This window comes from Vicia villosa, linkage group LG3, assembly GCF_029867415.1.
Source record: "Vicia villosa cultivar HV-30 ecotype Madison, WI linkage group LG3, Vvil1.0, whole genome shotgun sequence".
Classification (NCBI taxonomy): Eukaryota; Viridiplantae; Streptophyta; class Magnoliopsida; order Fabales; family Fabaceae; genus Vicia; species Vicia villosa.
The window spans coordinates 74,342,498-74,364,118 of NC_081182.1; the positions used below are offsets into that span (position 1 = coordinate 74,342,498).

Consider the following 21,621-nt stretch of genomic DNA (forward strand, 5'->3'; position numbering starts at 1 on the left):
CTATCTTATTGTAGGAGACCTACCCGATTAAGTTGTTATGTTACCATCCTATACCTTTGTTCATACATGACATTTGCATCATATCATCATATCTTTTACAAACATCAATTTTGCTTTCAGGGATCTTTATTTACTTGAAGTTATTTGCATAGCAAAAGAAAGAAAGAATGAGTTCAAACAAAAGGAAAACTCTACAATTCAGAGTCAAGTTACCAAATGTGGAAAACTTACAAGAAATTGCAAGCAAACTATCCAATCGTTTCCGAACATCTTTAGAAGAGAAATATGGGAAGGTTCTAGATCTTATGGATGTCACAGTTTATCCAGAGGCGATCACCGCATTAGCACAGTTTTATGATCCCGAACTTCGTTGTTTCTTGTTCCAAGACTTTCAGTTGACTCCGACTCTAGAAGAATTTGAGAAGATTTTTGGAATGCCTTTGAAAGGAAAAATGCCCTACACTAGCCTGGGATTTGTTCCTAAACTTGAAAACCTTGCTTCCGCTCTTCACATTGAATTTTCTGATATGAGTGCAAATTGGAAGGTCAAGGGGGTTTTCTCAGGATTTTGGAGGACTTATTTGGAAAAAGAGGCGAGCCGATTAGAGAAAGCCCGTGATTGGGTGGCTCTTCGAGATGTCCTAGCCCTCCTTGTATATGGGTTAGTATTATTTCCGACATATGAGAACTTCATTGATTCCACCGCCGTAAGCGTCTTTTGGGCTGTATTCAAAGAAGAAGCAAATCCGGTTCCTGCATTATTGGCTGATGTCCTCTTTTCCCTTTATCTGCGTCACCAACAAAAGTGTGGTCCTTTGAATTTCTGTTTCCCGTTGCTCTACAAATGGATGACTTCACATATGTTTAAACCAAACACTTACATTGGGGATTTGGGTAGCGACGAATGGGCTAAGACTTTGGTGTCACAAACCGAAAAGTCCATCATTTGGTATTCCTGGAAATTAAATATTGAAGAAATCATTTTCAAATGTGGGAGTTTTCCAAATGTGCCGCTGATTGGGTCCAAAGGTTGTATAAGCTATAATCCTACTTTAGCTTTAAGACAATTGGGGTATCCGATGTTGGACAAGCCGAATGATCAAGAGTTGGAAGAAATGATCTTATTGGACGTGGGAAAAGAAGACCCATCTTTGTTACATAAGATTGTTAGGGCTTGGCATAAAGTTCATATCAGAAAGGATGATTTGGGCAAGAAAGACGCCACTGCAAGGGAATCCTATACAACATGGGTTAAGAAAAGGGTGGAGAAGATGAAGCTCCCTTTCCTAGTTGAGGCTCCCTCTCAGCCTATCACTCCCGCTCCTATTCCTATATCATATGAGGAAGCTGAAGAGTTGAGAGCAACGATTGCGAGATTAACAATAGAAAAGGAAGAAATGCAATCCAACCTCAACAAAACAATTGGTGAAAATATGAGGCTTAAGAGAAGGGTTGAGAAGGATAAAGAATCTTTAGAAGAAAGTAACAAGAAAGCTAGGCTGGAGGAAGATTCAAAGGAGAAGTATCAAGAGGGTTTAATGGGAGCGCATGGCAGCATAACCAACCTACAGAAACAACTCAAGGAAACTCAAATACAAAGAGGAAATGCTTATCATTGGAGAGATCTCGCTATCCGACAAAAGGGAGAAGAAAGAAGGAAGTTTGAGACACGAATACGAGAGCTTAAGAGTCGCTTAAAAGATGTGGTGGCAAAGCTGGAAGAAGAAAGTCGTTGCAAGAGAGAAGCTCTGGATGCTTGTAATGTGGATCCAGAGGTACTGCGCCAGAAGAATGAAGACTTGTCTCATGCTAGAGGACAAGTAGATCTATGGAGGACCAGGTATGAGGAGCTGAGAGAGCAATGTGATAAAATGTTGAGCCACGTTGGGCATTTGGATCAGAAGATTCACGAGCGTGAAGATACCATTGAGATGTTGGAATCTGAAAGTAAAAGGCGTCATGAGAGGTTTTGTGATCTAGTAGAGTTTTGTAACCGACTGATTGTGGACATTCCTTGGAGGCTAGAGTTAGCCAGAGATGACATGGAAGAAGATAATACTCCCCGCGCTGTGCACTATTTTGTTTGCCTCTGCGAAGATATGGTGGCAAGGTTCAAGGCTGAGATGAAGGCACTTAGGCCACATAGGGGAAAGCCGACTTGAGCATTTATTATTGTTCTGTTATGTATTCATTTCAAATTTGTGTTTTAGGCAAGATTTTGGTTGTACTCGATACTTTGCCTTTTCGGCCTTGCTCGTTATGATTGACTTTGAAATTTGAATGAATGAATTTTATTTTGTTTGATTAGACTTATCTTCCTAAACGCTTGCAAATTCGTTAAAATTAATAAATTTCCCTGAAAGCAAAAAATAAGCATAACAATTATCGCACATGCACATCATTTTGCATCATCGTTTTTACCTCTTTAGTCTTATCTCTTTCGTTTGTCCTCCCAAAGGTCAAGCTGCCGCATCATTATAACACTCGAGCCAGTTACAAGAGGAAGATGGAAGACCTTGAGCAAGAAAATCATGAACTCCGCGATGAAGTGACTACTCTCCGCGCAGGGGTAGAAAGATTAACTGCTTTGGTAGAAACCTTGATGGCTGCTCAGAATACTCAAGCTCAGACTAGAGAACAAATCACTGTGGTTTCAGAAATTCTCACTACTACCATTGCCATGGCTCAAAACACTGGTCATTCCTTTTACCAGACGACCCATGGTTTCCCTTGGGGCATGTCTCACGGCTTTACACCCGAAGGATATCAGCATACCAGTGGAGCTATTCAAACCACTGCTACAATGAATGGGACTCATTTTGTTCCTGGAGCCACTCAAGCCATTCCCACGATGGTCTTCACCCCACCTATCCCTGGAGCTGCTAAATTCACCCCTGTAATGACTATGACTCCAACTCTGGTACATACTGTGCCACAAACTGAGGAAGCTATTTACCATGTCGAGCCAAGTGAAGGAAATGGAGTCCATGACGATTTCCAAGATCAGTTCCAAGAGATGCGAAAGGAGATCAAGGCACTTAAAGGGAAAAATTCATTTGGAAAAAATGCTTATGATATGTGTCTTGTGCCGAATGTGCGAATTCCGGCCAAATTCAAGGTGCCTGATTTTGAAAAGTATAAAGGGAATTCATGTCCTCAGAGTCATTTGACTATGTACTGTAGAAAGATGGCTACTCACACTGATGATGACAAATTGTTGATCCATTACTTTCAAGATAGCTTAACTGGTGCTGCTTTAAGATGGTACATGGGATTGGATAGTTCCCATATCAGTTCTTTTGATGACCTTGTAGAAGCGTTTGTCCGACAATACAAGTATAATATTGACATGGCTCCTGATAGAGATCAACTTCGTGCCATGGCACAGAAAGAGAGAGAATCTTTCAAAGAATATGCACAAAGATGGCGTGAAGTTGCCGCCCAAATTTCTCCCCCCATGGAGGAAAAAGAAATGACAAAAGTTTTCTTGAAGACTCTTAGCTCGTTTTATTACGAGAGGATGGTTGCAAGTGCCCCAACAGACTTTACTGAGATGGTGAATATGGGAATGCGGCTTGAGGAAGGTGTTCGCGAAGGAAGATTAGCCAAGGAAGGAAGTTCTAGTGGTGTCAAAAAGTTTGGGGGCGGTTTTTTCAAGAAGAAGGAACAAGAAGTTAGTGCTGTCTCATACGGAATGACTGGAAGAAAGAGCAACTATCAGTCACAACACGTCGCGGTTGTGTCCAATACAGCTCCAACGACTCCAGGCTATCAACCCCAATTTCCTCAACAAAATATACAACAACAACCTCAGCAACAGACTCGCCAGCCACAAAATTATCAGCAGAATAAAGCGCAAAGAAAGATAGAGTTTGACCCGATACCCATGACTTATACTGAGTTGCTTCCCGCTCTCATAAAGAAGAATCTCGTGCAGACTAGGACTCCCCCACCTGTCCCGGAAAACATCCCATGGTGGTACAAGGCTGACGACTTTTGTGCTTTCCACCAAGGTGCACCTGGTCATAGCACAGAAAGATGTTACCCATTGAAGTTGGAAGTGCAGAAGCTGGTTAAAAGTGGTATGCTGACTTTCAAAGATGTCAATCCAAATGTTCAAGCTAACCCTTTGCCTCAACATGGAGCGGCTTCTGTGAATATGGTGCACGGATGTCCTGGGAGATACCAAGTTTTCGACATTCGCTATATCAGAGGATCATTGGTTAGGATGCATGCTGGTTTATGCAGACTTGCTTATTTTCAACATGACCACGCCGCATGTATAGTTTGTTCCCGAAGTTCACGTGGGTGTCTCACTGTGAGAAGAGACTTGCAGAGGCTGTTGGATCAAAGGCTCATAACCATTACTTACGACAGAAATGAGGATGATGATGTCAATGTTGTGACCCCTCATTTTAACATACCCGAGCCTATGGAGATGATTTATGATAGCCAGAATTTCCCTGTTTCTCCTTTGGTGATTTATCCATCTGGTCCGATTCCTTACACTTCAGACAAAGCAATACCCTACAAGTACAATGCCACTATGCTCGAGGAGGGAAGAGAAGTTCCAGTACCCAATGTGCCTTCTGTTGATAGTATTGCTGGTGTGAGCAGAGTGACGAGAAGTGGACGCGTGTTTGCACCATCGCCTCAGAAAAGGGTCGAAATCCCTGTTGGTGAACAAGTGCTAGTGAGAAATCCAATTGTGGGTGTTGAACCAAGTTTTGTTGAAGGGCAGTCTAGTGGGACAAACGCTGATACAAGTGATGACGAGATTCTGAAGTTGATCAAGAAGAGCGAATACAAGGTTGTCGATCAACTATTGCAAACTCCTTCTAAGATTTCCGTGCTCTCTTTGCTGGCATGTTCCCCTGTGCATAGGGAAGCCTTGATGAAGATTTTGGATCAAGCCTTTGTCGACCATGACGTGACGATTGACCAATTTGGTGGGATTGTGGGAAATATAACTGCATGCAATAACCTGAGTTTCAGTGATGAAGAGCTTCCTGGAGAAGGCAGAAACCATAACTTGGCGTTGCACATTTCAATGAACTGCCAGTCAGATGCTCTGTCTAATGTATTGGTAGACACTGGTTCGTCTTTGAACGTTATGCCCAAATCCACTTTATCGAGGCTTTCGTATCAAGGTGCTCCAATGAGGTACAGTGGGGTTATTGTCAAGGCTTTTGATGGGTCAAGAAAGAGTGTTATTGGAGAAGTGGACCTTCCAATGAAGATCGGCCCGCATACCTTTCAAATCAAATTCCAGGTAATGGATATCCATGCTGCGTATAGCTGCCTATTGGGCCGCCCATGGATCCACGAGGCAGGGGCAGTTACCTCCACACTCCATCAGAAATTGAAGTTCGTAAGCAATGGAAAGCTGGTTACAGTGGATGGAGAGCAGGCATTAGTGGTCAGTCATCTTTCGTCATTTTCCTACATTGACGCTGGTGAAGCCGTTGGAACTCAATTCCAAGCACTTTCTGTGGCTGGCAAGGATGTTGAAAAGAATGGGACATCTATCTCTTCTTTGAAAGATGCACGTCAAGTGGTTCAAGATGGTTCCGCTGTGGGTTGGGGTCAAGTTTTGAGTCTGCCCGATAACAAGTTTCGTGAAGGTCTTGGTTTTTCTCCTACATCTGCAAGATATAGTAAGCAAGACACTGTTACCCGCCCGATGCAAGAGATATTTCACAGTGGAGGTTTTGATCATCCTACACCTCCTGAAGTAGATGCTGTTATTGAAAATGATTCTGAAGAGGATTCGTCAAGCTTCGTGGTGCGTGGACTAGTTTGCCAGAATTGGAGTGTTGTTGATGTCCCGTCGGTGGTTCACATTTCTAAGTAATGCCTTTTGTTGTTGTTTCTTTTGAAAACCCTTCCGCTCTGCCCAAGGCGGAAGAATATGCTATGTTAGGGCTTCAATAAATAACTCCTTTTGCTCTGCCCAAGGCAAAAGAGAATGTGTGTCGGGCTTTGTTTCAAATTTTTGATATCATCAATAAAAATGTTATTTTGTTTCCTATATTTTATTTTACTTTTCGCTTTTCTGGAAAATGGTAACCTAAAAAACCTGAAGAAAAAAAAAAAGAGAAAATAATCACTTTCAATATCTGCATAAAATTCTCGCATTTATCAGTTTCTAAAATCAAGCATAAATCATATGTGCAGATTAATTCGTGATAAACCCATTGAAAATTATGACCCTATGCCCTCTCCCAACTTTGATTTCCCTGTGTTCGAAGCTGAAGAAGAAAGTATTGAAGAAATTCCTGATGAGATCTCCCGTTTGCTTGAACAAGAACAGAGGACCATTCAACCTCACGAAGAACCAATAGAAGTGATTAATTTGGGTTCTGAAGAAGACAAGAAAGAAGTTAAGATTGGGGCACTGCTCGCTGAAGACGTCAAGAAAGGATTGATAGAGTTGTTGAGAGAGTACGCTGATGTTTTCGCCTGGTCTTATCAAGATATGCCAGGGTTAGACACAGATATTGTGGAACATCGTTTGCCGTTGAAGCCAGAGTGTCCACCAGTTAAACAGAAATTGAGAAGAACTCACCCGAACATGGCAATGTTAATCAAAGAGGAAGTTCAAAAGCAGATTAATGCAGGTTTCCTTGTTACATCAGAATACCCTCAATGGTTAGCCAACATAGTACCTGTTCCTAAGAAGGGTGGCAAGGTTCGAATGTGTGTTGATTATCGAGATTTGAACAAAGCCAGCCCTAAAGATGATTTCCCTTTGCCCCACATTGATATACTGGTAGATAGTACGGCTAAGTACAATGTTTTCTCCTTTATGGACGGTTTCTCTGGTTACAACCAAATCAAGATGGCACCTGAGGACATGGAAAAGACCGCATTTATTACACCTTGGGGTACGTTCTGCTATAGAGTGATGCCTTTCGGTTTGAAGAACGCCGGTGCTACTTACCAAAGAGCCATGACAACCCTCTTCCATGATATGATGCATAAAGAGATTGAAGTTTATGTTGATGATATGATTGCCAAGTCTAACACCGAAGAAGATCACGTGGTATACTTATTGAAGTTGTTTGAGCGTTTGAGAAAATACAAGCTCCGCTTGAACCCAAACAAATGCACTTTTGGTGTTAGATCTGGAAAGCTGTTGGGTTTCATTGTCAGCCAGAAGGGCATTGAGGTCGATCCGGACAAAGTTAGAGCTATCCGTGACATGCCCGCACCGAGAACTGAGAAACAAGTCAGAGGTTTCCTTGGGCGTTTGAACTACATCTCCAGGTTTATATCTCACATGACTGCCACATGTGGGCCAATCTTCAAGTTGCTTCGGAAAGATCAGAGCATTGTATGGAATGATGATTGCCAGAAAGCTTTTGACAGTATCAAAGAGTATTTACTTGAGCCTCCTATCTTGATTCCACCAGTGGAGGGTAGACCCCTAATCATGTACCTAACTGTTTTGGAAGAGTCTATGGGTTGTGTCCTTGGACAACAAGATGATACTGGAAGGAAAGAACACGCCATCTATTATTTGAGCAAGAAGTTTACTGATTGTGAATCCCGCTATACGTTACTTGAGAAGACCTGTTGCGCTTTGGCTTGGGCAGCAAAACGTCTCCGTCAATATATGTTGAATCATACCACTTGGTTAATATCCAAAATGGATCCGATCAAGTATATCTTTGAAAAGCCCGCTTTAACAGGAAGGATTGCCCGCTGGCAGATGTTACTGTCTGAATATGACATAGAGTACCGTGCACAGAAAGCTATCAAGGGAAGCATCTTAGCGGACCACTTGGCTCACCAGCCTATTGAAGATTATCAAACAGTTAAATTTGATTTCCCCGATGAAGATGTCATGTATCTGAGGATGAAAGATTGTGAAGAGCCAGGCCCTGAGGAGGGACCTGAACCTGGATCTCGGTGGGGTTTGGTATTTGATGGAGCTTCTAATTCTTTTGGCCATGGAGTTGGGGCAGTCATCATTACTCCCCATGGTTCTCATGTTCCATTTACCGCTAGAATTTGTTTTGAGTGCACGAACAATATAGCAGAGTACGAGGCTTGTATCATGGGTCTTGAAGAAGCTATTGATTTGAGAATTAAAATTCTCGACGTGTATGGAGATTCGTCATTGGTAATCAATCAGATTAAAGGTGAGTGGGAAACTCGTCATCCGGGGTTGATCCCATACAGAGACTATGCTAGACGTTTGCTACCGTTCTTCAATAAAGTCACTTTTCATCATATACCTAGGGACGAAAACCAGATGGCAGATGCTCTGGCCACCTTGTCTTCCATGTACAAAGTGAATGCCCATAATGAAGTGCCTCGCATCACGATTAGACGCCTCGATAGGCCTGCCCATGTCTTCACAATGGAAACTGAGATAGATAACAAACCATGGTATCATGATATAAAGTGTTTCCTCAAAAATCATGAATACCCACCTGAGGCATCAAGTAAAGACAAGAAGACTTTAAGGAGATTAGCATTCAATTTTTTCCTCAATGGGGATGTTTTGTACAAAAGGAACTATGACATGGTCTTGCTCAGATGCGTGGATAGACACGAGGCAAACATGTTAATGAAAGAAGTTCACGAAGGTTCTTTTGGTACTCATGCCAATGGTCATTCCATGGCTAAGAAGATGCTTCGGGCAGGCTATTATTGGTTGACAATGGAGTCTGATTGTTTTCAGTTTGTGAAGAGGTGCCACAAATGTCAAATTTATGCCGATAAGATACACGTGCCCCCAACTCTGCTCAACGTCATTTCTTCCCCATGGCCATTCTCTATGTGGGGAATTGATATGATTGGCATGATTCAACCCAAAGCTTCGAATGGTCATCGTTTTATATTGGTCGCCATTGATTACTTCACCAAGTGGGTTGAAGCGGCTTCGTACGCCAATGTGACCAAACAAGTAGTTGTCAAGTTCATCAAAAACCAAATCATCTGCAGATATGGTGTTCCGAATAAGATTATCACTGATAATGGCTCTAACTTGAACAACAATATGATGAGGGAACTCTGTGAAAGCTTCAAGATCGAGCATCACAACTCTTCTCCATACAGACCTAAGATGAATGGTGCTGTTGAAGCTGCTAACAAAAATATTAAGAAGATCTTGCAAAAAATGGTGGTTACATATAAGGATTGGCATGAGATGCTTCCTTTTGCCTTACATGGATACCGTACGTCTGTCCGAACTTCAACAGGGGCAACTCCTTTCTCTTTGGTCTATGGGATGGAAGCAGTACTCCCAGTAGAAGTAGAGATCCCGTCAATGAGAGTCTTGATGGAAGCCAAGTTGACTGAGGCTGAATGGTGTCAAAACAGGTTTGATCAGCTGAATCTAATTGAGGAAAAGAGATTGACAGCCCTATGTCATGGCCAGTTATATCAGAAGAGACTAAAAAAGGCATTTGACAAGAAGGTCAAACCTCGAGAGTTTAGAGAAGGCGATCTGGTACTCAAGAAGGTCTTGCCCTTTCAACCTGACCCTAGGGGCAAGTGGGCACCAAATTATGAAGGTCCATATGTTGTTAAGAAGACTTTCTCTGGAGGCGCCATGATCCTAGCAACCATGGATGGTGAGGAGCTCCCGCGACCTATGAATGCTGATGCAGTCAAGAAATACTTCGCCTAAAAAAAAAAATAATAAAAGAACAGCTCGCTAAGTTGAAAACCTGAAAGGGCGACTTAGGCAAAAATGAGCGTCTCGGTGGACTGAAAACCCGAAAGGGCGGTCCAGGCAAAAATTAGAGACATAAAATAGAAAATAGTCATCCTGGTAGATTGAAAACCTAAAAGGGCGGTCTACGCAAAAGTTAAGGATTATGGCAAGTAACTGCATTTAACCAGATTCGATCACTTGGAAGCGACCAAGGACTCCTCATCAAATACGATTTCGACTAAAGTGAGAGCACGGATGGAATTCAAAGTTGTTAGGGAAAATAGTGATCATCGTATTTCAATGTAGTCTTTTCCAATTTATACCATTTTCCAAGCTTTGTAACGATCTATGGAGTCATGCCTTTTGCGGATTACCATTCTATTAAATAAAATTTGAGCCTTTGCCCAATTGTTTGTTATTCCCATTTATTTCCATTTCATGCAAAATTTCGTTTATTTTTGATGATATGTATTTGAAACTTATGTTTTAATAATAAACTTGTTTTTTTTCAAAATAATAATGAAGAGGTCTTTCCTCGGGTTTGTGAACACAAAAGGGGATGTCAACAAATCACTTCAAGAATGGTTTAATATCCAAGTACATGGCTGAGCGGTCACTCAAGAGAGGTTGTCATTGTTGCATGATTTACGAATATTTGCATGTGGTGGTCTTTGGATGTGTGGTTTATGGTTCCCCAAGTGAACACGGAATTTGAATAACCCCCACTCTTTCGAGGCGGAGTTTATAATTATGTTCCTATTGCTCCCAAAGTGTGCTACCTTCCTACCAAGAGATTCAAACGTTATAGCAAAATCTTGCTCCATCAGTGATTTTTGTCATCCCCAATAAGGCTTGCCGAGTACTTGACGTGTGCTATGAAATTTTGGGTCGTGCTAGTATCTCTGTCGTTGGTTCGTTTTGTCAGCATGTGCATGGCATTCATACATTCATACTTACACCTTTCATGCACATTTGCATTTCCTAATGATCCTAAATCCATTTTGGTTGTGTTTATCACCAAGTAGTATACTCCGTCTCTCCAATAGAGTGTCAGCCCTAAGCAAAAAGTGTGTATCCTCTTTAAATTCCCCACTGAGTTTATCCCTCGTGGGAGTGTTTGCTTTAGCTTTCCTTGCCATTTTGGATAGGATAAATCCTTAGATGAGCTTATTCCTCATCGGCAAGAGTCTTGGTTGGTCATTTCTCTCCCGTTTGTTCCTGGATTGATTTTTGCCTCTAATCACTCGGGCCTCTCAAATTAATGAAACTTGGATCAAGAGTGTATCTTTTTCACTTTTGATAACATTATTCCTTCACCTTCAATAAAAGTCGGTAGTTCACCTTCAGTAAACGTCGGTGTATCTTTCATTTCTCTACCTACAGTAAAAGTCGGTAGTTCACCTTCAGTAAACGTCGGTGTATCTTTCATTTCTCTACCTTCAGTAAAAGTCGGTAGTTCACCTTCAGTAAACGTTGGTGTATCTTTTGTTTCTCTACCTTCAGTAAAAGTCGGTAGTTCACCTTCAGTAAACGTTGGTGTATCTTTCATTTCTCTACCTTCAGTAAAAGTCGGTAGTTCACCTTCAGTAAACGTCGGTGTATCTTTCATTTCTCTACCTACAGTAAAAGTCGGTAGTTCACCTTCAGTAAACGTTGGTGTATCTTTCATTTCTCTACCTTCAGTAAAAGTCGGTAGTTCACCTTCAGTAAACGTCGGTGTATCTTTCATTTCTCTACCTACAGTAAAAGTCGGTAGTTCACCTTCAGTAAACGTCGGTGTATCTTTCATTTCTCTACCTACAGTAAAAGTCGGTAGTTCACCTTCAGTAAACGTCGGTGTATCTTTCATTTCTCTACCTTCAGTAAAAGTCGGTAGTTCACCTTCAGTAAACGTTGGTGTATCTTTTGTTTCTCTACCTTCAGTAAAAGTCGGTAGTTCACCTTCAGTAAACGTTGGTGGATCTTTCATTTCTCTACCTTCAGTAAAAGTCGGTAGTTCACCTTCAGTAAACGTCGGTGTATCTTTTGTTCCTCTACCTTCAGTAAAAGTCGGTAGTTCACCTTCAGTAAACGTTGGTGTATCTTTTGTTTCTCTACCTTCAGTAAAAGTCGGTAGTTCACCTTCAGTAAACGTTGGTGGATCTTTCATTTCTCTACCTTCAGTAAAAGTCGGTAGTTCACCTTCAGTAAACGTCGGTGTATCTTTTGTTCCTCTACCTTCAGTAAAAGTCGGTAGTTCACCTTCAGTAAACGTTGGTGTATCTTTTGTCCCTCTACCTTCAGTAAAAGTCGGTAATTCACCTTCAGTAAACGTTGGTGTATCTTTTGTCCCTCTACCTTCAGTAAACGTCGGTGTATCTTTCATTTCTCTACCTTCAGTAAAAGTTGGTAGTTCACCTTCAGTAAACGTCGGTGTATCTTTCATTTCTATACCTTCAGTAAACGTTGGTAGTTCACCTTCAGTAAACGTCGGTGATTCTTTTATTTCTCTACCTTCAGTAAAAGTCGGTAGTTCACCTTCAGTAAACGTCGGTGATTCTTTCATTTCTCTACCTTCAGTAAAAGTCGGTAGTTCACCTTCAGTAAACGTCGGTGTATCTTTTGTTTCTCTACCTTCAGTAAAAGTTGGTAGTTCACCTTCAGTAAACGTCGGTGTATCTTTCATTTCTCTACCTTCAGTAAAAGTCGGTAGTTCACCTTCAGTAAACGTCGGTGATTCTCTTGTTTCTCTACCTTCAGTAAAAGTCGGTAGTTCACCTTCAGTAAACGTCGGTGATTCTTTTGTTTCTCTACCTTCAGTAAAAGTTGGTAGTTCACCTTCAGTAAACGTCGGTGATCCTTTTGTTTCTCTACCTTCAGTAAAAGTCGGTAGTTCACCTTCAGTAAACGTTGGTGTATCTTTCATTTCTCTACCTTCAGTAAAAGTCGGTAGTTCACCTTCAGTAAACGTCGGTGATTCTTTTGTTTCTCTACCTTCAGTAAAAGTTGGTAGTTCACCTTCAGTAAACGTCGGTGATCCTTTTGTTTCTCTACCTTCAGTAAAAGTCGGTAGTTCACCTTCAGTAAACGTTGGTGTATCTTTCATTTCTCTACCTTCAGTAAAAGTCGGTAGTTCACCTTCAGTAAACGTTGGTGTATCTCTTGTTTCTCTACCTTCAGTAAAAGTCGGTAGTTCACCTTCAGTAAAAGTCTGTGCATCCTTTGTTTCTCTACAAGTGGGGGTATTTTCCCCTGTAGATTTGTAATCTCTTCTCTAGTGGAGTTGGATTCCATTTCCTAGCGGACTTGGATATCCCTTTTTTTGTAATCCCTTCCCTAGTTGGGTCGCTTTGTCGATATTCCCTTGTGGAGTTCATTTGTCTTTTACTTTGTTTCTTTAGTGGCATTTTGTCTCTTGTGACACCTTGTACCATTAATTTTCCTCATATGCATTTATACATATCATATCATATGCATATATGCAGTTCTTAAAGCCAAAAATTGTGTATTTTTGTATTTAAGTCCCTTCAATCACATCGAGACGAAGATTTCAATCTTCATGCCTCTAGATTGAAGACACTTAAATAGGGGCATCTGTCATACCCCAATTTTTGACCATACATTTCGGTCCATTAGATCATTTGCATGTCATTCATTCACTAAGGCATGATTTCAAATGGACAACATTTATGCAATTTAGGGTTTCACGGTGGTTTTGAGACTTTTTCTCCAAATAAAGCAGATTCATTTGGTTCTTCTCTTGAGTAGTGGTCCACATGAATTAGGGTTTTGAATTATGGTTATTAGAGATTTCTTCATCAAGCTACAAGGACCACACCCTCTCTTCATTGCAAGTTCGTCAATTAGGGTTTCTCCCGTTTGTTTGTCTTGAGATAATTTTAAGGAGTTTAAAGGATTGAATCAAGACTTTCATCTTGTGATGATACTTGTTAGTTGGTTGAGTTTTATTTTGAAGTTTCATTTAATCAAAGTGTTTCTTGTTACTTGAGCTATGGATTTGAGATTTGTTTGTCTACTGAATTTTGCAATTCAATTAAAGTTTAGGGTTCTTTAATCATGAAATTGCACAAAAAGGATAAGATTATGATTTCTTTGACGAGATCTTGTTGTCTATTCAATTACTCGTTTGTTTGCAAGTCATTTTGGATTTGAATTGAAGATTTAAAGAGTGTGATTCAAGTTAAAATAGGAAGATTCATTTACATGAATGTTTTAGAATACAAGTTACTTGGATAAAGTTCATGACCTTCATCGAGATTTCAAATTTCATTTAAGAATCACAAAGAGTTCGACTTTATTCATCATTTGCAAGTCCAAAACTTAGATGTTCACTTTTATTAAGATGAAAACATCTTAAAAATATTTTCAAGATCAAAATCATACGAATTACCTCGAAGCGAGGCATATTTTGTGGTAAATTCAAGAAATGTAATGCGAGGTTTGAAATTCTCAAGACTTAATTCAAAGGTGCAAGTTGAGGAAAGCATTTGTATGAATTATTTTGAGTCGAAAAGGTGTTCATGTATTCAAGGGTATTCAAAACATACATCAAAATGCAAGTTCTAAGTTTCAAATTTGAGTTCATTATTTCAAGATTCAAAAGTCAAATTCCATACAAAATTACATCCATTCACAATTTAATTACATCCACTTCAAATATCCCTAATCTATCCACAACTTGATTCAAAAAGTAATCCAAATGCTTGTTACAAAAGAACTGCCCAAAAGCATCTCAGCTACCCACAAGCCTGTTGCCTAGCTAATGCTTTGTCCTCATCCAAACTTGCTGCTGTCTCGAGTGCCACAAAAAACAGTCCAAGGATGCTGTCCAACCTGCCCTAAACCTTGCACATAAATGGCAAGACAATAATCTGCAAACAGAAAGCATAGGTCAGGACACCAAAACTGATTTTTATTTCAAAATCTTTGTTCTATTCTCCCTCCAATTCCACCTCTCAGAGGCTATATAAATCAGAGCAAAAGCAACAAGAAGGGGAGGCGGGAAAAAACCCTAGAAATCGGCAGCCCCCCACTTTCACTTCAAGAAAACCCTAACCTATCACTTAAAGCTCAAGAATATACCAAGAAATACTCAGTTTTCACATTGAAATTCTGAGATATTTGAGCATAACCACCAACAAATTCCATACAGAACCTCTGCCAAAATCTCCTTAATCCCTTCAACCATTCAGACTCTCCCTTCTTCATACATCCCCTAACCTTCATCCGGCCAACTTCACAAAAACAATACATTCTCAACACCTACAAACTTCTAACAACCATTACTCAACATGATACCACAACCTCATTCACAGACCACAGAAATCACACTCAACACAACTTCACAGACTCATCATTCACCAACAGAACCAACAATATAACATTACAGAAGAAGTCACACACACGAGACTCAGAAGAAACAAAAGTGGAAGCAAGGAGATCAAACATACCTGGGTTAATCTTTCTCTTTTTTATCTTCGATTTGCGATTTCGATTCCCATTTACTTTTGATGTAATTATCTCTGAAATCTGATCATTGGGGTTTTAGGGTTAATATGGGATTTGGGTCTATCTGTTTCGATTGATGTTGTATCCTTGACTCCGTGAGAGAGTTGAAACAAAAGCGATGGAGAGAGAGAGCGACGAATGAGAGCTATCGTTATGTTGTTGTTTTCATTAATCGAGAGCGAGACTGAGAGGTGAGAGAACGAACCGAGAGAGATACCAGAGCTTCGAAGGCTCCTTCAATGGCGGTACCAAGAGAGATGTGAGAGTTTTCTTCTTTTGTTGTTGTTGTTCGCGTGAGATGGCCATCGAGCGGGGAGAACGAGTGAGATCGAGAGGCTAAGAGTGTTGTTTATGCGAGTGCGAGAGATGCATATGAGAGATTTTTTTTTATGTTGTGGTTCGTAATCGCAGCGAGAAAGATGAAGAAGCCATCGATTTTGTCACTGTTGTCGTTTGTTCACCGTAAGAATAGCATAGGTGGAAGATGAGAGTGAGTAAACGAGAGAGAAAAGAGGAGCTTCTTGAGATTTAGGGTTTCTCTTTGGCAAAACCCGATTTTGGTTAAGGGTTTCGGGTCAGACCCGACCCAATAGCTCTTGGTCTTAGGGCCAGCTTCCAGCTTTTGGGCTCAAACCATTAAAGCCCATGCGTTTTTTTAATTACATCACCACCACCAATTTTTTTTTAAATACACCCCCTCTGTTTTATTTTACTTTTTATTTAATCCTTCTTATTTTTAATCTTAGATTTTATTATAATGTTTGTTCTAATTTCCAATGTTAACTGAAAATACAAAAAAATATGTTTTTATGTTTAGATCCCATCTTTATTATTTAAAAAACCAAAAGAATAAGTTTTCGTTTAAATAAAATTTGACTCGATCCAATGTCGAGTCCATTTTAAATCTTATCACAAAAATCTCCTTTCTTAATCATACCGAAAGATCGAGTGATAAGGGGTGAACACCTCTTAAATACCCTGATCTTTTGGACTAAAACGCGTTAATTAAGTTTTAAACCTTAATTAAATCAAAGCGATTGAGTGACAAGGGGTGCACACCTCTTGAATACCTTTGATCCTTTGAATTAAATATTAAAATTCTTTCTTAATTAAATCAAAGCGATTGAGTGACAAGGGGTGCACACCTCTTGAATACCTTTGATCCTTTGAATCAAAATATTAAAATTCTTTCTTAATTAAATCGAAGCGATCGAGTGACAAGGGGTGCACACCTCTTGAATACCTTTGATCCTTTGAATCAAAATATTAAAATTCTTTCTTAATTAAATCGAAGTGATCGAGTGACAAGAAGTGCACACCTCTTGAATACCTTTGATCCTTTGAACCAAACACTAAACATCCTTCATAAAATTAACCAACAAAATCGTAGTTTTTTATCCGAACTACGATTGCTCTGACTTTCCCATTGCACTAGGGAATACGTAGGCACAAGATACAAGCGTCTTGGCGAGCACAATAATAAAAAATCTTTTCTTTTTTTCTTCATAATAATAAAAACCCTAAAAAACATTTCTTTTTTTTTTTCTTTTCTCGATTAATAAGCATAAGAACTAAAGAACGCAAACATTACGCAAACACTTATTCATAAAACTAACTAAATGGGTCCCATCGAGTACGATGGAGGTAAGGGGTGCTAATACCTTCCCCTTGCTTAACCGACTCCCGAACCCTAATTTGGTTACGATGACCGTCTTATTCATTTGTTTTATTTAGGGGTTTTATTCGATATTTTCCCTTTCCACTTTGGAATAAATAAAGATCGGTGGCGACTCTGTTCTTTTTCGAGTGTGTAGACACCTCGAGTAATTTTTAGCGCTACAGGATTGGCGACTCTGCTGGGGAAGGCTAGAAATCTTAAGAGAGTCAACCCTAGTTTAGTTTGTTTTATGTTCAAGTGTTTGTCTTTGTTTGTTTATTCATATGTTCTTTATGCTTATTCTTTTGCTCTTGTGTTATTTATGTTTACTCTTATATTATGTTTCTTTACTCTTGCTTTATTGTTTGTATTTATGTTGCTGTATATATTCATCTGTGGGAATGGGAACGATGCTTGAGTGAAGCTCTTAACCCGAGCTTTTGAAAAACAAGAGAAAAAAACATAAGTTAGGAGGTGGTTGTGTAGTGCTAGTCCCCAGGGTGAACACCTTGAATGGCTAATACGAAAACCCCACTTGGAGGAGACTTAGTCATGAGATTTGTCATAAGATGGTTCGCCCATCGCATGACCGAAATCTGATTTTGTCGCTAACTCCAAGGACCTTTAGAACCCGTTTCATCTATAGAGGTTATGTATCGGTCCCCAAGGTGCACTCCTTGTATGATTGGTACAATAACCTCACCTAGAGGATGCATATTCATGAATTTGTCATAAGATGGCTCGCCTGTCGCATGGCGATATTCTGATTATGCTTGGATGCCTCTAGGAACCATTCTATCCAAAAACTGCTAGAACCAACCTTGTGAGTGGGTTTTATGGGTAGACAAAATATAGAACTATCTTATTGTAGGAGACCTACCCGATTAAGTTGTTATGTTACCATCCTATACCTTTGTTCATACATGACATTTGCATCATATCATCATATCTTTTACAAACATCAATTTTGCTTTCAGGGATCTTTATTTACTTGAAGTTATTTGCATAGCAAAAGAAAGAAAGAATGAGTTCAAACAAAAGGAAAACTCTACAATTCAGAGTCAAGTTACCAAATGTGGAAAACTTACAAGAAATTGCAAGCAAACTATCCAATCGTTTCCGAACATCTTTAGAAGAGAAATATGGGAAGGTTCTAGATCTTATGGATGTCACAGTTTATCCAGAGGCGATCACCGCATTAGCACAGTTTTATGATCCCGAACTTCGTTGTTTCTTGTTCCAAGACTTTCAGTTGACTCCGACTCTAGAAGAATTTGAGAAGATTTTTGGAATGCCTTTGAAAGGAAAAATGCCCTACACTAGCCTGGGATTTGTTCCTAAACTTGAAAACCTTGCTTCCGCTCTTCACATTGAATTTTCTGATATGAGTGCAAATTGGAAGGTCAAGGGGGTTTTCTCAGGATTTTGGAGGACTTATTTGGAAAAAGAGGCGAGCCGATTAGAGAAAGCCCGTGATTGGGTGGCTCTTCGAGATGTCCTAGCCCTCCTTGTATATGGGTTAGTATTATTTCCGACATATGAGAACTTCATTGATTCCACCGCCGTAAGCGTCTTTTGGGCTGTATTCAAAGAAGAAGCAAATCCGGTTCCTGCATTATTGGCTGATGTCCTCTTTTCCCTTTATCTGCGTCACCAACAAAAGTGTGGTCCTTTGAATTTCTGTTTCCCGTTGCTCTACAAATGGATGACTTCACATATGTTTAAACCAAACACTTACATTGGGGATTTGGGTAGCGACGAATGGGCTAAGACTTTGGTGTCACAAACCGAAAAGTCCATCATTTGGTATTCCTGGAAATTAAATATTGAAGAAATCATTTTCAAATGTGGGAGTTTTCCAAATGTGCCGCTGATTGGGTCCAAAGGTTGTATAAGCTATAATCCTACTTTAGCTTTAAGACAATTGGGGTATCCAAATGTGCCGCTGATAGGGTCGGCTACATGAATCAACTTTTGTCATAATGTTCTATCTAGGACCATGCTTCTATCCAAATCGTTAATCTCGAGATCTTTTTTAATAACTTCTCTTATAGCCTTTCTAGATCTTCCTATTCTTCTAGTTGATTGATTTATCTCTATCCGATCTACTCTTCTTATCACATAATCTACATGTCTTCTCTTTACATGCCCAAACCACCTAAGTTTATTTTCCACCATCTTCTCTATTGTCTTCTCAATGATCAGCATGGAACATAAATTCATAACATAAATACATGATGTTAATTTTCAAAAGCAGTAGTTATATTTATAAAGTCTTGGCAAATGTAACTAATCCATTCACGAACTTTCAACATGGTTTCACTTTCGAAGTAATTATCGATGAAAGTTAAATTAATGAAAGTACCTTCCCTTTAGTACCAGCAACATGAATAATCTTCATATTTGAAATTGCCTCCTCCAACTCAAGCATCTAACGAATCAAACATACACCATTATTAACATCACCAAACAAGTAAACATTTTTCCAACAAACTGACCAAATATATTCAAAGCAAATTCACAAACACTTTACGTGCCTTTAAATATTGAAATAGCACGGTGAATCGCTCCTCCATATTGACATCACCAACCCGAGTGCGTTTAGTAATCAAAGACGACAAGGCTTCCAATGCTTCTTCATATGGCGTCAATGGCAAAGATTTTGAAGACCCGTTATCTCCTCCTGTAAATCAAATTCAAAAGAAATAGGCCTCAAGAAACGAATCCACATATAAATTATGTAAACTTTAGTTGCAGCATAACGCACAAAGCTTAAAGAGAAAAAACAGACGAAACAGTTAGATGTTAGAGCAATCCAGATTTGAAATTCAACGTATAGATGAAAGTAAATAAATACCTTGGGACATGATTGTTTAGGATTGAAATCTGAATAAAGAACGATAAGGTGAGTTTGGTTTTGTGAAGTGTGGAGAAGAAAGAAAAGAATAAGAGAATTGGATTGCAAGATAGAAAGAGTGAATTTACAGTGATTAGGAAATGAATCAGAGCATTAGAACGACAACAACACCAACAACGTGCGCGCAATTTCGGAGTGTAGTAGTAATAGATAATAGTAGCATTCCCACGAAAGGCACTCTCACCAATTGATTCCCTGGTTATTGGCTTGTCCAGTCACTGAGGGTAAAAATCAGATATTTATAATTTCGAATATACGTTAAAGGTACTGCACATCTAATTATGATTGATCAATCAGTCGTATCACATAATTTTTTTAAAAATAACAGTGTAATTGACAATTAACATGATCATGAATCATAATTAATTGATACTGTAAAATTATTTTATATTGTTGGTGTATATTTTTTTCTATTTTATTTTTGATAGTGTTTAAATGAATTTGAATATTTACTATCATACATGATTGTTAGTAAAAACATAAAAAAAAATTAAATGAATTTAATATTAGAGAATTTTGCCTCACACCCATTTCACTCACCTAACATCCCGAATAAGAATTTAATTATTTTTTTTTGTTTTTCTCTTCAATTTTAATTTAGTTCGGGGTCAGTTATTGCATCACTCTCTCGATTGCAATTGTGAAGATCGAACTGTGGTATTTTATATCAAGTTCGGTCTCAATTACTACTAGACCAGCTAACGATTGATAGTTTGACTTTTATTTTAACCGCCTATAACAAAATGCAAACAAAAGATGGTGATGAATTGACAGTGTAAAATTTTTTACACTGACAATGCAATATCTCCTAATAATAATGGTTTAATGTGCAATAACATATAAAAGAAGGTGAAGGGTTTGAGGTGAGATATGATTTCACAAACTAGCATAAAGAATAATAGGATGACACGCATGGTAGTTACTAAGGTCAAATTACATGAATGTAGAATTGGATCGAAGAAAATCCAAACTTCATTCATTCACACCTAAGATGTTTATAAAAAAGACCAGTTAATATAATTCATTTTCACTTTAAAAAAGGTGAGTAAACTTATGGCATTACGTTATCCATCACATAGGGTGCTAGTTCACAAGAATGAAAAGTCACAAATACCTTTAGATTTCGGAGACACATCTATGTACGCTTTCATATTACTTTTTGCAAGTATTTTTAGTGAATAATCACGAGTTTACTTTGCTTGTGAGATTAACTAAAAAAAATCTCGGGAGAAATTTGTGCAAAACACGTATACAAGAAAAAAGTGTAAACTGAATGTAAAGGTTTGTATAAAGACAAAGTAAACACAAACTTTAACAACAAGAAGATTTGGATGAAAGTAATTAACTAACAATGCAATAAATGACATTGAACAAAGTGTTTCAATTAAGGAAACATAGACTCATACATATTCGTCAAAAACTATTTTGCTCTTTGACTCGGGTACTCCAATTTTATAGAAAGTGTGTAAATTTTGCAACCTTAATTACAATGCATGACTGTGCTATTTATACTAGTTCAAAGATAACTGGCTCTAACCGTTTTACTCCTAGAAGAAAGACACGTATCAAAAACATGCAGTTTAATCTTCTGACGTGCTTCCATGTTGTCGGACTTTGTAACTGCTGAAAAGTCCATTATCCCACGTTCATAATTGATCCAATACAACTAACTCCCTCTCAAGAATATATAATTCAACACTCGAAGAATTTATTCTTTTGACTGATCCTTAGACTTAGAAAATATGCTAAGTCTTAGACAACTGGTGACTCTGTCGTAACCAACCAATATGTCAAACCCTTTTCGAGATTTTGGACATGTTTTGAAGAGAGAGTGATCCTAATCTTATGGATCTGTTCTTGAGATTTTTC

At 39.0% G+C, this 21,621-nt stretch overlaps 3 protein-coding genes across 4 annotated transcripts; 2 read left to right on the top strand and 1 right to left on the bottom strand.

Annotated features, from left to right (window-relative positions):
• Positions 1 to 2,506: 2,506 nt before the first annotated feature.
• On the top strand, positions 2,507 to 5,854 carry LOC131658340 (uncharacterized). The gene has a single exon (XM_058927646.1). It carries the CDS (start codon positions 2,507 to 2,509, stop codon positions 5,852 to 5,854), a length of 3,348 nt encoding a protein of 1,115 aa, XP_058783629.1.
• Positions 5,855 to 7,009: 1,155 nt separating this feature from the next.
• LOC131658341 (uncharacterized) lies at positions 7,010 to 9,912 on the top strand. The gene is made up of 4 exons (XM_058927647.1): positions 7,010 to 7,610; positions 7,695 to 8,536; positions 8,693 to 9,622; positions 9,859 to 9,912. Exons 1-4 carry the CDS (start codon positions 7,010 to 7,012, stop codon positions 9,910 to 9,912), a joined length of 2,427 nt encoding a protein of 808 aa, XP_058783630.1.
• A 2,702-nt stretch (positions 9,913 to 12,614) lies between these two features.
• On the bottom strand, positions 12,615 to 19,972 carry LOC131661910 (folylpolyglutamate synthase-like). Of its 2 annotated transcripts, none has more exons than XM_058931569.1 (4): positions 19,693 to 19,972; positions 19,373 to 19,518; positions 19,201 to 19,266; positions 12,615 to 19,025 (listed from the first exon to the last, which is right to left on the bottom strand). In XM_058931569.1, exons 1-4 carry the CDS (start codon positions 19,700 to 19,702, stop codon positions 18,813 to 18,815), a joined length of 435 nt encoding a protein of 144 aa, XP_058787552.1. In that variant the 5' UTR covers positions 19,703 to 19,972; the 3' UTR covers positions 12,615 to 18,812. The 2 variants fall into 2 exon arrangements, with proteins under 2 accessions (XP_058787552.1, XP_058787553.1); XM_058931570.1 differs by having other exon boundaries at positions 12,643 to 14,541; positions 19,693 to 19,969.
• Positions 19,973 to 21,621: the final 1,649 nt, after the last annotated feature.

Bases quoted from the DNA above. Each gene is read 5' to 3' on its own strand.
- LOC131661910 (XM_058931569.1), bottom strand. The intron at 19,267-19,372 runs GCACGTAAAGTG...TTGATTCGTTAG, and splicing joins TGCTATTTCAATATTTAAAG to ATGCTTGAGTTGGAGGAGGC. The intron at 19,026-19,200 runs GTACTTTCATTA...ATCATTGAGAAG, and splicing joins TTGCTGGTACTAAAGGGAAG to ACAATAGAGAAGATGGTGGA.
- LOC131658340 (XM_058927646.1), top strand. From the start codon at position 2,507: ATGGAAGACCTTGAGCAAGAAAATCATGAACTCCGCGATGAAGTGACT.
- LOC131658341 (XM_058927647.1), top strand. From the start codon at position 7,010: ATGATTGCCAAGTCTAACACCGAAGAAGATCACGTGGTATACTTATTG. The intron at 7,611-7,694 runs GTCAATATATGT...CCGCTTTAACAG, and splicing joins TTGGGCAGCAAAACGTCTCC to GAAGGATTGCCCGCTGGCAG. The intron at 8,537-8,692 runs GTCTTGCTCAGA...GATTGTTTTCAG, and splicing joins ACAAAAGGAACTATGACATG to TTTGTGAAGAGGTGCCACAA.